A 19046-nucleotide genomic window follows, 5' to 3' on the forward strand; every position below is an offset into this window, starting at 1 on the left:
ATAAACAGAGAGAGTGTGTCTGAACCCCGAATGTTATCAGGAAGGCTAAATATACAATATAATTTTTTTTTGATTAATATTAACCTTTTATATAACCTAACTATGCATTAGCAAACACATCCAAAAAAATCAAAACAAAAAGTCGAGATAAAGAGTTTATAATTACAAAATCTTTAGATGCAAAAGGTTTTAATGCTTTGTACTTTTTAAAATGCATTTCAAATGAATATAGTCGCATGTTATCAATCCCTCTGATTTTTCATGCATTCATGTGAATTTCTATTCATCCATTTAGATGCACATCCAATTTATTCCTCAGACACAAAAAGTCTCATGCATCCTCGTTAAATAATTATGTTTAACTTGGAAATATGTCAAATTAGTGACGTAAAATGAGTTCTGAATGCTGTTTGCTCTTGACTGAAGCTCATGTTTGCTCTTTTGTCATTCAGACGGCAGATTTCAGATCAGAAAAGCTGAAATTTAAGACCCAGCTCAGCATCTGATAAAGCCGGATCCCCGACACAGACACTGAGATTGAGTTTCTTTCATAAAAAGACATGTGTGAGCGAGAGAGATGCAGACAGAGCAGGAGAGAGAGGGACTTTTATGAGGATACTGTCATGTGAATCTCTCTAAAGCTGGCCGCATGAGCCGTGGAGTTCACTGAGTGTTTCCAGCTGCTGTTTCTCAGGTCGGGCTCCAGAACTGTGATGAAGGCTTTGGACCGCAGTGTGTGGCCTCGGACAAAAGCAGCCGAACCCAGAGAGAAGAAGCGCTCAAATACCCCCAATATTAACCGCCCAGTGTTTTCCTGCTCTCGCGTCTGTCTTCATCTGCTGACCTCCTGAAATACAGCAGATCTCATGAAGAATGAGATACTGAATATGAAGAATCGCGCGGTTCATCCATCGGCCAGTCACACTGAACAAAAACAGCTGAACGTCAATATAAACCAGCCCATCTATTTCCATTATGTGACTGATTTCCAAGTGAAAAACGGAGCGCTTCAAATGATAATCTTCTATAATATAATGGTATTATTGGGCATTATTTAAGACCGGGAACCTGTTTTAAAGTCAACAGAGTTCTGGTGTGATGTGATGATTCAGGTAGCAATACAAATGCAAAAAATGATTTTCTGATATAAAATATTTGTTGTCGTTTTCCAGTACAAGTATCTAAACATTCTTAAATCAAGATACATTTACTGGACATGCAAAATGACTTAATATATATATATAAAAAAAATCTATATAAAGTGAGTTTATGCTTAAAACAAGAACAAATATCTGCCAGTGGTAAGAAAAATTAACTCAAAAGAGAACTTAATTAAGAAAACTTAATTCTAAGGAAAAACAAGATTATTTTCTGAATCCCATTGGCAGATATTTTTTTCTTGTTTTATGCATTAATTTTGATGCATTTTTTCAGAAAACAAAACTTTTTTCCTTTTTTCCTTGTTAAACTTTAAACGTATTAAACTGTTTAATAAGTTTACATTTAATTTATTTAGCATACACACACACACACACACTCACACTCCCCCCCACACACACACACACACACGCACGCACTCACTCACTCACTCACTCACACACACACACACACACACACACACACACACACACACACACACTTTAGGCCCCCCTGCCCTACATCACGCCCCAATATCAAACCACAAACTGATGAGTCCCCACCACACACACACACACACACACACACACACGTGCATATTAATATGCATTCTGACCAACAAACAAACAATCCAAATAATCAAAACAATAATTTGAAAGAGTTTATAATGACAAAATCTTTAGATGTAAAAGATTTTAATGCTTTAATGCTGACGATTGTTAATTTTATTTTTTTTCATTTAATAATAAAAATGATAATTATGTAATAATTAATTTAAAGATTTAAATTAATTGAAAAAATTAATGCTGAACTTTTTATTCCATTTCAAATGCATCAACCAGGACAGTAGCATTTTCATCCGTGCATCAAATCAATACCTCATAGATAAAAAATCATATTAAAAAAGAGTTTTTTGAAAGAAACAGTTGTTTGTGTTCCTGAAACCAAATGTAGCCGTTCTGAGAGTGTTTCAGTGACGGGTCAGACGCTGCCAGCCGAGTGTTTTCCAGCTCCGCTTTAGATGGAAATGACTATTAAGTCATATTTGGCATTTTAATGGCTGTGTGACATCAACGGTGACCAAAGAAAACACTCGAAGTTGAGAAAAGAATTACAGCGTATTATTATAACCTTCCTTTCTGGAACTGCTGTTTATAAATTGGACTTACATGAATTAAGGCATGTAATGACAACAAAGCTGAACCCACAAGACAGAGCAAAGCAGGAGGCCTGTTTTTCTTCGCCTTTTTTAACGGGGCTGAAATCTGAGTTTTGTTTTTGAAGCGTGTGGGGGAAGAGATCTCTGAAGGACGGGGTTGAAGTAAAGGAGTAAAAGGTGATGAGGAGGGTGAAACGTCTGGGAGAGTGTTGAATTCTGGGACAGGTTGAGCAACATCTGACCGCAGTCAAAACCTCCGTCAGAACACTTCATTTTTACAAAAGTACATCCCTTTCAAGGTTCTTTATCGTGGACAATGTTCTTTGGATGATTCATATTTTCTTCACACTTAGAAAAATGGTTCTTTTAAAGGAATAGTTGACCTAAAAATTAAAATGTGCTGAAAATCCCAGATCAAGATGAGTTTGTTTCTTCATCAGATTCTGAGAAACGTAGCATTGCATCAGTGTCTCACTGAAGTGAATGGGTGCCGTCAGAACGAGAGTCTGATAAAAACATCACAATAATCCACAAGTAATCCACAGCACTCCAGTCCATCAGTGAACATCTGGAGAAGACAAAATCTGAAACAAATCCAGCATTAAGACGTTTTTAACAAAAATACATTGAGTCCATAATCCATAATAACGCTTCCTCCAGACGTGGAAACGAAAGAAAATATTTATCCCCAATTTTAATTAATCAGCAATTTCACTATAAAATGAAGCATCATAATTTAAACAAACATGAAGCTAATGTTCTGATCCTTGAACGCCGGCATTTCTAAAAACGAATACAACACAGAAATAGCAACAACATGGAAGCAATTGATGCTAATTAAGCTTTTTTATTTATAACTCAATAATTGGGTGCATTTGAGTTGTGTGTGTTTTTTTCTTCTAGAGTCTGTGATCAAAAGCGCTCTGTGTGTCTCTCTCTAGAGTCTGATTTCTGGGGCCCGCGGAGGCCCCGCAGCAGGTCTATGCGAACACAATTAACAGAGTTTACAAGAGTCCGTGAGTGTTCTTCACCCGTTTAACCCATTAAAGTGAAGATTCTCTCACTTCTGAAGGGCTTTTATTACTCAAACTGCCACGGTTTGTTAGAGACGCTGTTAACTTCACACAGCTGTCAAGAGTGACTGAATGAGACGTGTTTTACAGACTGACAAACCATCATACATATGTATAGATACACAGTAAAGCTGTCACACCCGGAATATGTGTCTTTCAGGTTTTTACATGTTTAACTTACTGTATATATGACTTCTATTCTGTCAACCATGATATACTTTATATACACTGACACACAAATTGTCTGGAATTTCCTTTATTTACATTATTTTCAGTAAGTTTTTTCTACCATGGGATAAAAAAAAAATGTAATTACAAATTTATATCTTACAATTCTGACCTTTTTTCTTGAAATTCTGACTTCTGATTCTAAGTTTACATCACAATTCTCTCTCTTTTTTTCTCTGAATTCTAAGATTGCACTCAATTCTCATTTTTTTGACTTGGAATTCTACTTTTTTTGTCTTGCAACTTTTTAATCTCACCTGTGAGAAATTGTGAGAAAAAAAGGTTTCCTTAGAGAAACAAGTTTCCTTAGTAATGACCTTTATTGAGCAATAACAAAAAACGCCAAATTTTGTCAAAAATTTCATAATTTCTTTGCATCCAAGCATAGGCGAGTAGCTCACAATTTATTTAATTGACAAGAATATGCTTTAATATTCTAATAAAGTGCATTAGTTATTAGTTGTGTCACAGAAAGTAACTCTCAATATGTAATATCTAATATGTGTGGGATTTTTCTGTGCAAACATTTTTTAATGCCATTCTCATTTTTCTCAGAGACTTCGCTTTGTGTTTGCTGCAGGTCGACTCCAGAAGCGAGCGCGTGAACCGAACCGACTCCGAGCTCGACTCCAGTGTGTGTGTGAGCTGCTTTATGGCAGTGGGAGGAGACCATCCTATTGAGGGACAATTAGCATGAAGAGCAAAGCTTTGAGTCCTGACAGATGAATGCACGAGAGGAGGAGAAAAGAGACGAGAGCATGGGAAAAAGCCCACGGCTAAACACGCCACTCACCGGCACAGACGCACCATTAGCCAATGAATGTTATTGTGGAAATTAATGTCATCTAAAGCCGCTGCCAAGAGCCCAGTATTCTTCACATTCTCTCGTTTCACAGGCTGGAATGTCGACCGTGCAGGATCTTTTGTCTTTGCTTAAATACGCACGAAAATGTGTCAAAGACTCGAGAGAGCGAGATGGACGGAGCTCAAGGATTCTTCTGCTTGTTTTAGCGCCATGAGCTCATGAAGGCCAGTATTGATGCATGACTGTGTGGGAGACCCTGTTCTCAGAGCCTGCACACAAAACAGCTTTACTGTTATTATCACGCATTATTAGCACAAGAAGTCGAGCTGCTTAGGAAGCGGAAACGTTTTATTTTATCATCACAACTCCGAGATTCATTCGTCATATATATATATATATATATATATATATATATATGATGTATATATATATATATACAATTCAAATATATGACTAGTGCTATCATATAGTCAATAACAGCCCAAAGTAGCGCAGTGACCATATCCCAAATATCAAAACTCAAAATATGTCATTTCCATACCTAAAATACATATTGTACAGTCACTGTTATGCACACTGATCATAAACACAGCTCAAAGGCTTCCCTCCTTCACAAAACTTAGCGCAGTTTTATCATCCGTAGAATGCAGAACATTTCAATACAAGCATTTCAGTCAAATGTAATTCATGCAATATTTCAAACTTGAACCCACTGGGGAAAAATCAACGCAACACGGGAAAATGGAGCGCTTTGAAACCGTGAATAATTTTGCGACGCAATGGTTTAAAGGGGTCATTGATTATGATTTCACCTTTTTATTAACTTTAGTTAGTGTGTCACGTTGTTGTTTAAGCATAAACAACGTCTGCAAAGTTACGACGCTCAAAGTTCAATGCAAAGGGAGATATTTTATTTGACAGAATTTGCTTTTTAAGGCCTACAACACATGGCCGGTAGGGACTACAACCAGTTTCTTCCTGGGTTGGTGACATCACGAACCCTAAAATTTACATAAACCCCACCCCCGGAAACAGGCAACAAAGGGGGCAGGGCCATGTTGGGCTTCATAGAACCAGGAACTCAGCAGACCATTTTTTAGTAGTCGCTGGATGTTGGTAGGGACATGTCTCGAGTGTCTCTACTAAATTCTGCACCCTTGCTGGAATCGGATACTTAAAATTACAACTTCGATTCCACTTATTGATTCCTATTTGCGCATTTTAATATGACTTTAAACCATTCAAGAACAAGAAGACTCACGTCCATATGAGGGATTTCCTGGAACGTCATAAGTTTAATACTTCTGAGTCTCACTTGTGAAACAGACATTGCATGAGAGTGTTTAATGCTCCATAATGCTCACACCACCTGATTTTGGGTAAAGATAGAAACATAATACTAAAGTACTTTGTAACTTGAGTTTTTTTTTTAAGCAAACCACTTATTTACTCTTACTTGAGTCATTTAATTCCACCACTGGATGTTTAAAGAGTAAAACTCCTTCAAGTGCATCTGTGTGTGCTTGTATTGAGCATTTAGAGTTGCAGCAGTTCTACAGGTGATTCCTCATGGGTTACAGGACAGTTTATGAATGTCTCACACACACAGGATCCAGATCTAATCAAATGCATGTTAAAGAGAGAGAGAGAAAGATGCGGCAGAACATCTTCAAAACACACTATTGTGAAAGTTACTTCTGTAGCTAAAGATGTGTGTGACATCTACATGTGTGAATATATCTGAAATATGTGGCAGCCATAAATATTTATGACTCAGCATATGTTGTTATTTTTATCAACATATTTTGGTCAGTATGTATGACAATGCAGTTGTTTGTGTGTGTGTGTGTGTGTGTGTGTGTGACCTAATTAAATTAATATTTGAATAATTTCTAGATCATCTGATTGGTGTAGGAGAGGCAATCAGTATTAGCCCCGCCCCTCTCTCCCTGTGCTCCAATCAGCTGACGGAGCAGCTGTTGTTGAGTATAAAGCTCAGTTCTGTGAGGAGTGTTGATGAAGACATTGGTTCTCACATTCTTTTCCTCATAAATCAGCTCTTATTTTCTGTCTTTTCCTCCCTGCTTTAATATAATTTCACCACTCTTTCTATTTTGTTTGAGCCTGATATGATTCTTCAGAACTATTTTTCAACTTTTTGGTTTCCCTCATAAAGCTTAGGCCCGTTTGAGTGAGAATAATCAGCAGACAAATCTTTATATTTATGCTGCAGATGCTTTTATACAAAGCAATCTACACGGAGTTCAATGCTGCGTTTCATCAGTTCACATGTTGCTGGTTGAGCATGAACTATAATTAAGGCCTTCTGAAGTCATATGTGCTTTAATTCAATTCAATTCAAGTTTATTTGTATAGCGCTTTTCACGATACAAATCATTGCAAAGCAACTTTACAGGAAATTAAGTTTCTACAATATTTAGTGGTAGCTTATCAGTGGTGACTGTCAGTTAATGTACATATGGCAGTATTATCAACGTGAATGTTAAAATCTCCGACAATTAGCACTTTATCAATAGTAACCAATAGGTCTTTAATGTGAGGAACAGATGGAAATCCAAGTCTTTAGTTACTGATAATTGAATCTGGCATTTAAACAGTCGTATGACAGGTTTGATGTCTTTTTTTTGTGACTCTAAAGTGTGAATGTAATTTTGAATGAGTGGTGTTCAGTTGCCTTCAGAGCATTTAAAATGCACTTCTGAGATTTTTTTTTTTTGTCATAAATACGTATAATGTAAATATATTTTATAATGTAAAGAAAACTAAATGCTTCTGATCATGTCATTCAAGCACAAAATCAGCTGATTGCATGCCATGTGTTTGACAGATGGCACACAGACGACCTCAGAAGTGTCCTCACACATATGGACAGGAGCTGGATGGGACGTGTTTGGAATGGGATTTTGGGAATCAGACGGATCCAAACTTCACAACGTTCCAGAGAGAACTGAGGGTGTGTACAAACAGTGTCAGATAACCTTCTGAAACCATCCTGAAAGATGTTCTCTTGTAAAAACATCCAACTGAATTTACCGTTTAGCTTATTAAACTCCATCAGGCTGCTTCTGACGGGAAGTTTTAACAGGGTTCTCACAGTTAATGAGCAATACGTTTTCATGATGTTTGTCGTTACGGAAGATGGGTTTTGTGAAATAATTTTAATCCGATTTAAACACTTCAGATAGTTGATCAGACCTGTCAATCGGTTTGATTCATTAAAGTCCCCATGAAATCAAAATTAAAGTTTTTTGGGTGTTAGTATCAATATGTTAGTCTTAAGGTTATTTATAAGGCAGTGTGCTCCAAAACAGTGACAAAATTTGCATTTAGAAGATATAAGCATTCAAAGCTTGCAGTTCGTCACTTCCGCCAAAACGGCTCAACGATTTTTTTGACGTCACATCGTACTTCAGCTTCTCATCAAACTTTCTGTCCAATCAAATGCTCTCTAGAATCAGAAGCCCCACCCCCTACACTATAAAATAGACGCTGAAGCCGCGGCTGAAATCGGTCACTTGTCCACAGAATTAGTATTTTCTGTACAGTGAATGGCACGTAGTGCACTACATAGGGGACAGGGAACGATTCAGTGTAAATATGCTTTCCATTGATGTTTCTAAGCATTTCAGGGGACATTTAAGTGAATGTAAATGAAGCATTTTTTCAAATTATTGTGTGTTGCAGAAGCATCAAAAATAAAAACCAAACTTTTCAAAAATCAATGCGACCACCTATTTGGAAATTGATTTAAATGATCATGAAAGTCATGCTTGTGTAGGTTATATACTGTAAGTCTGATCAAATATGTGTGATTGTTAAAAAACTTCAAACCACAGGAAAAAAATCCACTCGCAGCAACAGTTTTAAAGTAGCCCAAAACCGCAGTGTTGGCGTCTCCGCAGCATCAGTGACACGCTGGTTTATAGAATGTGTGATTGTTTATTCACAGTCGTTTCCTGTAAGTTTGTGCAAAATCAGCTGTGTGTTGCTTTAGTAAACAACAGCAGAGAGCAAAATCCCTCAGGAGCGCCGTCGCTCATGGAGGGTTCAGCAACGCAGATCTTTTGCTCGTTCTGGCTGATTCTTCAAGTCTAGTTTTAAATCATAATTAGCTTTAAATGTGTTTCTTTTAGTTTGACATATCCTAACTTTTAAGAGTGTTAAAGCTACATTTGCCAGAATTTTGGGAGAAATTGTCACTCAGACATTTGAACCTCCCTTCTATAATTTAAAGTGTCGGTTCTTTTTGAACAGCCTCTTTGTCAAGCTACACTGACAGATTCATTAAAACTATACTCATTTTACAGTGAAATGTGCTACTCAGACTGTTATGTGTCACCTTTTAATTAAATACTACTATTACAGTGATTCTTTTTAAAGTCACACTGGGTTTTTCTGTCCTGCATCAGGGCTCGTTTTCATCCAAACTCTCACAGCTATTAAATATTTTATTCTGTTCATGTCAATTCCTTTGTCTACAAAAAGAGCTGTTCCTGGTTAAATGCATTGAAGCTTTTTTAAAAAATTCTCTTAGTAACTTCCTTTCAGTCAGTTTAGTCTCATCACATCAAAACCGAAATTGACTTTTTTAAATAAATATTTTTTTTATTCTGTTATTGGCTTTTACACGTATAAATCAGACATTATGTTATAGTTTTATCAAAATAGTGGAAAATACTGATGTTACATAAGTAACAAATGTAAAAAAAAAGAAGTTCAATCTTACTTCCGCTGAAAGTAAGAACCTCATTTCCAGCATATGAAAAATATCCATAAAAATGAACCTTTAAGTTAATAAACAGTAAAAAAGTAGAAACAGTACATTTTAAAAACACTGAACAAAATAAAATGACAACAAAAAACGCATAACAACAGAGAACATTGACTTCCGAGAGCTTCCACATTAATACAAAATGTACACAAGTTCATAGTCTCATAGCAGGTGTGCATTGCATTAGACGGGTCAAGCGTGTTTGTACGAAACCTGCAATACACCAATAGAAATAACCATTCAAAGTCATAGTGTCCGTTCTCCCAAATGTAAATCCTCAAATATCCAGAAGGCAGAGGCCTCATTAATCTCATATCTGGAGGTTTTGTTGTTTTAGACGGCAGCCGGTTATTCAGGATGAGAAACACCCGTTCTTGGCGGACGGTTCCAGAGCTTTTCTTTCTATTTTGGCTGGAGTGTGCAGAACCGGAGCCAAATATGGCCCTGCTCTTCACACCGAGCTCATGGATGTGCTTCCTAGAGGTCGAGGCACTAACACACAGGAAAATCAGCCAAATGGACGGAGCCCAGACTCCAGGGCTGCAGCGCTGGAGGGTCACAACGACCCTTCATTATGACCAACTTTATTTTAGCACTCTGAACTCAGTCAGAACAGACAGATGGACTAGAACTGATTCACTTCGTATGTGTGTTCATGGTAGTGCCGCACCTCTCCCAGCTTCCTCTTCCAGACTTTGTGTTGTTGGTGTGTTTGTTGGAAGAGGTTGCACAACTATTCGTTTACATGTGGATTACTGTTTATCTTAACATAAGTGACTCATAATATGGTATCCAGCATCAGCGGTCTGCTGCTGCTGGTAAATGCAACACTCAGACAACCTTAGTCATTACACAGCACCAGTGGGGTTCATTTACAATGTGCTTTGTGAGCGCAAAGTGCTCTAGGTTCACTAAATTACAAATATAATTGGCCAATACTGTACAAAGATAATGGCATGCAAATACACTGGGATGCACCATTGCTTAATCCACGACTAGTCAATCCAACACATCAACTAATGGCAAAACGAAACGACTAGTCTGTGCAACCCCTAGTGCAGGGTTCCTCAAATCTTGCCTTGGAGGGCCAATGCGCTGCAGAGTTTAGCTCCAACCCTGATCAAACTCACCTACCTGTGATTTTCTAATGATCCTGAAGACATTGATTAGCATGCTCAGGTGTGTTTGATTAGGGTTAGAGCTAAACTCTGCAGGAAAGTGGATCCCGTGGGCCAGATTTGAGGATCCCTGCCCTAGTTTGTTTCTTTATTGCACTCTGCGAAGGGTGTTTGGTGCTTGTCTTTTGAATCAGTGCTCTGCCTTGCTGCATTTAAGTTCGTCTTAATCAAATATCAGAAATTAATCCGTATTTCATTTGTTTCGCAATGGCTCCTGACTCCAGTCTTAGAGGGCGAAGAGATGAGGACTCAGTGCTCCTCATACGTACTGCTCGGCTTCGCCCTCATTCAGAATTGTGATGGAGCCGTCACCGCTCTTCATTTCGATGTCTTTAGCAGCAGAGTTCTCGGGTAGCAGTGCTAAGTCTTTAAAAACGTCTACGTAGTGGGTGAACCCCGGACCCCAGTTCAGTAGGTTGTCCCAGTTGAAGTTGTTGGACCCTTGGCCCAGCTTGTGGGGTAAAGTGTGGTGATGATACTCCGATAGGGTGTTGTGGCCACTGGCAGGCCCACCCTCCGCACGTCGACTGGAGTATCGCCTCTGTCGCAGCCTCCCTCCGTGGTCCTCGTCATCGGCGTCCGACTCGTTGACCTGCGAGAGCTTGGGCATGCGAGAACTGTAAGAAACTGGTTTCTCGCGGTCGTACTCCATCTCCGAGCAGGTGAAGGAGTCATGGGAGTCGCTCTCGGAGGAGGATTCCGGAGCAGGGATGCCATCCGCAGGGTTCCGGACACGTGAGAGTGGTCGACGGCAGTCTTCCTCAGATGACGAGCGCCCGTGATCGGCGCTGCAGATGCTGGGATTCCTGGGTCGAGATGTGTTGAGGCGTTCCACCTCCTCTATGGACAACCCCACAGGTGGGCCGCTCTCCAATGGAATCTGCTCGATTGGCTGCTTGAGACGACTCCCAGGCCGAGAGCCATGGCCCGCCATGGTCTGAGGGCTCTTGCTGCGCCTACCCAATCGGGTGGCGTAGTTGAACATACCAGGCTGGCACACATCGCCGTGGAAATCGAGAGGGCTGCCCTCACGGCGTGCCAAGTTGAGTTCACGGGTGGGAGTGTTGCGGTAGAAGGAGGATGGCTTGGTGAAGGGTGCTGGGCTGTGGCGTGACAGGGGATTGGGTGTGGGGCAAGCTGAATGGCTGAGGGGTGTGGAGCGGAGCCCCTGGGTGTAGGTCGGCTGGTAGGTGTAGCTGGTGGCACCTAGTGGAAGAGGGGACTGGCGGGCAAATCCCAACGGACTGTGGCGCTGAATGGAAAACTTGGGAGTGTGGCTACGGAAGTGTTTGTAGTGCTGGATGATGTCGGCATCTGATGGAGCAATGCTGCTGGCATTGTCAATGTCGTAGTGTTCCATGTCTGCTTCTGGTCCTGCACATGGAGCACAGGGGGCGCTGGGAATGGTTTCATTGTTGTGTGCAATGTCAGTTTCGTCATAGATCAGGTAGGGATTCTCCCGCTCTATAATGTCAGGTTTGGGGTTTCCCTCTGGCTGTTTCCGGACTGTCATGTCATCTTCGTAAGGCGGAATGTTGTCCGGATCATGGAATGCCACATTCTCGCTGCCTTTCTTTTTCTCCTTCTTCTCCTTTGTTTTCTTCTCATCCTTTGGCACTTTGGTTTTCTTGCGACCCTTGCAGTGGTTGCATAGTATGAGACTCAAAACCACCAACGCCAAGACAGTCGCGCAGCTGCCCACAATTGCAGGAACTGCCCAGATGGGCAGAACCATCTCCTCGGTGGTGGCGCTCGGACTACAGGTGAACCCACCGTTGGCTCCCAGCTTACACTCCGTACCCTGTGGACACCGGACTCCCAAACAGGCCACCAGGCTCTCGCAGACTCTGCCCGTGTAGAACTCCTCACATGCACAGGTGAAGCCTCCACGAGCGCCGGGCACGCAGCTGCCGCCGTGCTGGCAGGGGTTCGAGGCGCAGTCACCTGGTGGGAGACATTGGTAGGTGTACCACTGGTTCACACACATCAGCCCGTCCCAGCAGGGGCTGCTCTCACATAGATTTGGGCCACGACAGCCGATCTTCACAGAGGGATCAGTCTTGGAAATGGAGACGGTCCTGTGTTCACCGCTGAAAGGGAGCATCCCTCCGTTATATTTCACATAGGCGTAACACCCATCAAAACCTAGAAACACAGAAAGAGGAATATTAACTCAAATCTACTCAGAAATGGTTGAGTACTATTTTTAGATGTACCCGCTCCTAAAAGGCGGATAAAAAGTAATCAGTCACAGTTTGTTAGTTAGTCTTAAATGGTTGGATTTTTGGACAAAAGCTGCAAACTGCAACAAAATGTACACTGCAAGTCAATTGTTTGGCTACATGAGAGACTAGAGCTTCCCCAACATGACAAAGAAATGAGACTGACTGGAAGAAATGGATATTGCTTAGTTTAACGCTACACAGGGAGACATTTTGTTTGGGTTTCTGATCGCTGTAGCATCAGCCAACGTAGAACAAAATTCTCCCCCTGGGAAACACATCAACAAATCGTTGCTTTTACATCAGGAGGAAAAGAAACAGACTCTTCTCTTCAGCAAGTATCCTGCAAACCAAAAATGCAACCTTTTAAGACCACGCCATCTGGGAAAAATCTTAATGTCACTGATTCAGACCTGCACTATCATGTTGCCTAACGACGAACCGTCAATGTAAATCGATGTTTATTGAATTTATGCCCCATTCAAACACAGAACATTTGGTTCTGTTTATTAGAAGGACGAAACAGATTGGCCCAATTCTATTTCATGTTCTCCCACTTCCAGACCTCGAATCCAGAAATGGCATGACCTTACGTGCACAAAACATGTTTACATTAAAATAGTTTGGATAATTTCATCTGATATTTAGATTTTTGCCAGTAAAGAGTGGGTTACAACCCAACAGCTCAATTTTACCATATATGAACATCAGCTGGTGATCTTTTTGCTTTTCCTCAGTAAGGTTTCATTTAAACGTCAACTTTGTTTTATTTCACCTAAGGAATTTCAGGAGAAACATCTGATACAGACAAAAGTTAGTCAATAGTTGACAAAAGTAATGTGGCTAGCAGCTCAGATCATGTTCATACTGAATGGTGTTTGAATCTTGGTAAATCTGAGCACAGTGTGAAACATTGAGCTCTTTTCTGAAACTACAGACATGAGTGAGATTACTGATTCTTTTCTCAGGAAAACCATCTGAGAAGGAGACTTAAGAAAAAAACAAAGATTTTTAAAGATTTTTTCCCTATCCTATGGGACTTCACCGAACAGCCTGTCTGGAGCTCTAATAAAGATTCCAGTCTTTTTGTAGGCTACACGGTGTCTTTTCTCTGTTTCAGTGCTCTAGTCTGAAGTGTCTACAAGTGACTGTTTTTAATGGACAATAGTTCAGCTCTGTGGATTGCTGCACTGTGCAGGTCCTGCAGAAGAAAGTTCAGACATTCTTTCCTGTTGGCAGTCTGCTGTCTAACCCAGTTAGCACACAAACATGCACACTTTCTCTGAACTTTCTCCTGTCACTTTCACTCGTAGAGGATAAACACTCCCAAGTTTTGATTCGGGCAGAAAATCTGAATGAGCGCGCCAACTATGACACATCCATTGCCTGCGAGTCAGACGTTTCTCAATGGTAAAATTGTTTAGTTCATAACATGCAATTTTGTCAGTGTCATTTCTGTTGATTAAAATATTTACATATTTTATTGGAAGCAGCTTGCAGTGCAAATGCCACCGGGATGTTTGCATTGTAGTCTGGGCTTAAGCTCTATAATGATACTTATAGCCATCATTATAAGAGGTTTTACAGAACGTGGACTGATGGAACTGACCTGGGCTGGTTTTCTGTTGAGCTGATCGGGTCGGGACACCCCCGAGAGACAGCGTGTGCACGTCAATCCCTCCGAAGTCCTGCGTATTGTGCAGAATGACTCTCGAGCTGGACTCGTCGATCCGCAGAATGGTGGATGATCCGTTTCTCTGAAGCAGGAGTATGTGCCACTGACCGTCAGACAAAACAACATCTCCCACAATCCTCTCCACCTTACCGGCGACACCAGCGTCAGACACGTACTGCAGCAGACCGTTCTTCAACTGAGACAGAGAGAGAGAAGATTAATGAATGTGATGTAAGCATTTCAAATATAATGCAGGATCTAACCTGTAGTATGACGCATTGCATCTTGCAGCATTTCTACAATGTTAAAAGACTCATATCAGCTCTGTTCCAAACTCTAGTTTAATTAGATAAATATTTTTATTATGTATTTTTATTTGTCTGCAAGTTTGTTTGTCGTCCCCCCCCCCCCCCCAAGTGCATTCTGGGATTGCCTTCTCAGTAAAAGACACATGCAATGCTAACTTATTTGACAAAAATAAGCAGTCTTACCAAGCAGTATTGTAATTGTAAACTACAACTACTAAAACATATTCGGTAACTGAAATAAAGCTGAAATTAAATATCTGATGGAAAAATTTAACTTGAAAATGCTTCCTTGGCATCTGACTGAAGTAAGTTCTAAAATGACTAAAACTGGAAAATAAATTAAAGTTAAATAGAAATATAAAAAAATAATATAAATTACAAAAGGACAAATGAAAATTATTAACACCTAAACTAAATGTAATAACTGAAGAAATGCTGCGTTCACGCCATGTTGGAATTACTGCAATTACAAGATTTCAACTTGTAAAACGCTTCACGTTCTCGTAGAGCTCATAATTACAGCTTGTAGGCTATGAGTTTTCTGAGAGCTACGACTTGTACCACCTGACCACAGCAGATTCATTTAAGCACTATGTTTAGGAGTTGATAGTGTTGCCATAGAAATGCATAATTCCGAGTCCGAGGACGTGAGCATCTCCGAGTAGAACGTCACGTGTCGTCATCTTGAGCCTACGGTAAAGTTCTAAAATAACTTTCTTTTACATTTTTATTAAAATTAGAATATTAAAAATAATAAAAATGTCAAAAGCACATGGCAAAAAGTATTAGCACTTAAACTAAACTTAATAACTAAAATAGGTTGAAGTTCTAAAATTACTACAACTGAAGAATAAAGTTTAATAAGAATAATAAAAGATAAATGACAGAGCATAACAAAATTAATAACACTTAAACTAAACTTAAAAATGAAAACTGAATATATAAAAATAAAAGCATATTTTAAACATAAATAAATACTATAATATTATGTAATAATAATATATAGCATCTGAAGTGCATCTATGATACCTTAACATTTCAGTTAAATTCAAATGACTAAGTAATACATTGCCAAAACTTTGCCAAAATTGGGACATTCAATTCAATTCAAGTTTATTTGTATAGCGCTTTTCATGATACAAATCGTTGCAAAGCAGCTTTACAGGAAATTAAGTTTCTACAATATATTTAGTAGTAGCTTGTCAGTGGTGACTGTCAAATTGATGTACATATGGCAGAAATGTACAAAATGTGGTAGTTCTGTATGTTGTTTCAGGGTTGGCATCATCTGAGGTCCTCTGAGGGGTTGGCATCATCTCTTCTCTGGTGTTCGGTCATCTCAGGTCTTTGTAAGGGCTGGATTCAGACTGAAGCTTGTGCATGCTTGGACATGCTGTCTAAGTAGGCAGCTCACTAGATTTTGTAACAGAGTTATGTAATGCATGTGCTAATCTGAATGTTTCATTACTGAAATGGAAAAACAATCTTGTTTGGGAAAAACAAGGGGCAACAGAAAATAACTGCAGTGGAGAAGAAAAAATTATTTACAGACCTACAAAATCTGGAATTGGAAAATCCATCTTGAACAAAGAACAAATCTGAGATGTGCGACACTGTGCTGTGAGATACTGTGAATGTGTTTGTGCGTTTTTGAGTAGTAGCTCTCTGCGGCCTCACTAGTTAGGGGATGTCCTGTCAGCAGCTGCAGTGGATGGAGAGGCCAGGGGGAGCGAGTTCAGGCGGTTGGCCGTGAGCCCGGAGCTGGAGCCACACACACACACACACACACACACACTTACCCTGATGGTTGTGTAGTTGGAGCTCTCCTGTGCGTGCAGCAGCGTTCCAGAGCCGCTGCGCGTGCGGAACTTCAGCTCCAGGCTGCTGTATTCCGGGATGGGTCTGCCGGGGTCCTGCAGCGCTCGTGCCAACAACACATCTCTCTTGCGGCTCTGACTCAAACCGTAGTCCAAACGACCCGAACCGTCCAGAGATAGAGCTGTATCTGCGGTGATGTCTGAGAGAAGCACACACAGTGAATGTGAAAAAATGACCATTCTTAACTCTCACGTAAAATATTTGGTGTTTAATACACTGTTTTGAAGACCAGGAATTTGGACCAATGCGATTTCAGCAGCACATATAGAAACCAAACAACATGCTTTTGACTGGTTGGTTCTCATGTCATGCCTCTTTTGTTGCTCTGGCAAATGGAAAACACATTATTAAGTGCATTTATATTTTGGTGGAGTCATACTTTTCAAAGTATTACTGACACAACAGGTGAATAAGGTCAAATTGTTTTCCCAAAAACTTTTTATTACAAGTTTTCATAATGTTACACTTAAATATGCAAATGAAGGCACTGTCCAAATTAAATATGCATTCATTTGCATACATTTCCAGAACAGAAATGTGGATAAAGCCAGGTTCAAAATTTGTTTGATTCTGTTTAAATATTAGAGTTAAAGGTTTTTCCAGAGGGGATTGTGGATTTCTCTTTTTATCACTCCATAAATCAGAAAATACTGTCAACACACAGAAAACAAACATTTTCAATATGTTTTGAGACATAAAATGTTATATAAATCAGTGTGAATGAAATATGAACAAACCCCTCAGTAAAAACCTTCAGAATATAGATAGGAATAAAACTCTATGTTTTGGTGTGTGTAAGTGCTGCTGAAGCGGAGAAACAAACTCTCAGCCTTTAAAGATATGCATTTTTACCATGTTTTTAGGAATAAAATGTTGTATAAATTAGTGTGAATGATATATGAACAAACCCCTCAGTAAAAACCTTCAGAATATAGAGAGGAATAAAACTCTAAGTTTTGGTGTATGTAAGTGCTGCTGAAGTGAAAAAAAAAACTTTTTAAAGATATGGATTGGAATTGAAATCTACAGATGCAAATAGATAAAGTGCAATAAAATAAACACTTAAATGTGTATTTTATGTATTTCCTTTCCAACTGACTGAAGACATAGCCCAAAATCTCTAATTGACCAATGCATGAATAACCAATGGTTAATAAAATATTAGATTTAATCATTACAGACTGCAAAAACTCACATTTCTCACAGGTGGGTCCAGTGAAACCCTCAGTACACTGGCACTGCTGCCATGACCACATGTCCAGACACGTCCCACCGTGTCTGCAGGGCTCGGCGACACACGCACCCTCTAACCTGGGGCATCTGTGGACGAAAGACGCACAAAACCTTCAGCGGGGAACATCTCAGCGACATAAGAGTCCATGACTCCAACATTAGCATAAATGCAAAAGAGCTGCATTAATTTCAAAGCATCAGTCACCTGAAATAAAATCAACACTATTCAACCTGCTCCAGAAAATTCACACCAGCTGGAGCCAGCTTTAATTTTGCATTCACAGACATCCAGAGAGCCGAATGAGCTGTCGTTCAGTGACACGATTGTGTTTTGTGTTTGTGTGTTCGGTGACAGACCTGTCCAGAATGCCGTGTGAAGCCAGAGCTTGAGACGGTTCCAGCGGACGTCCATTGACAGCAAACTCCATGATGCACCCTACAAAGTCATGAGTGGCCACCTGACCTCGACGATGCAGGAGGGCTTCAATCGACCGAACGCCCCCAACAGACAGACGGTTCGGCTGGACATCCAGAATCCTGAGAGACGAGACAGCGCTATCAGACACAGCAGCCCAACACTCAGCTTCCAGAAGAGCAAGTGATTTTCATCGGTAACAATAAATCTTTCAAGACAGATTGACCGTTAGCTCTGAGATTAAGTGATATTTACAACAACTAATATCTGTCAGTGGGGTCAGAAAAATCGTATTGTTTTCCCTTTGAATTAAGATTATTTTTCTGACTCCATTGGCAGATATTTGTTTTTGTTTAAAGCAAAAACTAACAAAATGTTGATACATTTTCAGAAAACAAGACTTAATACCTTAAGTCATTTTGCTTCTCAAGTAAATGTATCTTGATTCAAAAATGTTTAGATATTTATACTAGAAAACAAGACAACAATACTAAGAAAATCAGTTTTGCAGCGTAGAAGTCCAAAATTGTGTTTAAATGCTCTAAATTCTTATTTAAAGAACTACCCATAATTTTGAAGCGAGATCTGCCAACTATCTACCAATAATTTTAATATTTTAATAAAAAAAACATTAACACATATCAGTGAAGAACTATTTACACAACATATTGTATATTTTATTATAACATTTTAATACTTAATATTTTTATATAAAATATTTTGTTACATTTACAATATTTAAAATGTTTAATTATTTTTTAAATAAAAGTTTGTAATAATGTGAATAATCTTACACCCACAATTCTGAAGTGAGATCTACCAATCATCTACCAATAATATATTTTAATTAACAAAATTATTAATAATAAAAAACTTTAATTTAAAATATTTTTACACACACACACACACACACACACACACACACACACACACACACACACAC

General features: G+C 39.4%; 1 protein-coding gene across 1 annotated transcript in view; it reads right to left on the reverse strand.

Annotated features, from left to right (window-relative positions):
• Nucleotides 1-10408: 10408 nt before the first annotated feature.
• The window catches only part of LOC107704460 (protocadherin Fat 4-like), a 105372-nt gene continuing 96734 nt past the window's right edge, over nt 10409-19046 (reverse strand). Inside the window, exons 12-16 of the mRNA XM_016507388.1 lie at nt 18046-18225; nt 17651-17775; nt 16377-16594; nt 14204-14465; nt 10409-12517 (exon numbers count right to left, since the gene is read on the reverse strand). Of these exons, the coding sequence (XP_016362874.1) occupies nt 10632-12517; nt 14204-14465; nt 16377-16594; nt 17651-17775; nt 18046-18225 (2671 nt within the window). The 3' untranslated portion in view covers nt 10409-10631. The remainder of the gene's footprint in view (nt 12518-14203; nt 14466-16376; nt 16595-17650; nt 17776-18045; nt 18226-19046) is intronic.

Source organism: Sinocyclocheilus anshuiensis, unplaced genomic scaffold, assembly GCF_001515605.1.
Source record: "Sinocyclocheilus anshuiensis isolate Anshui unplaced genomic scaffold, SAMN03320099.WGS_v1.1 scaffold1067, whole genome shotgun sequence".
Lineage (NCBI taxonomy): Eukaryota > Metazoa > Chordata > Actinopteri > Cypriniformes > Cyprinidae > Sinocyclocheilus > Sinocyclocheilus anshuiensis.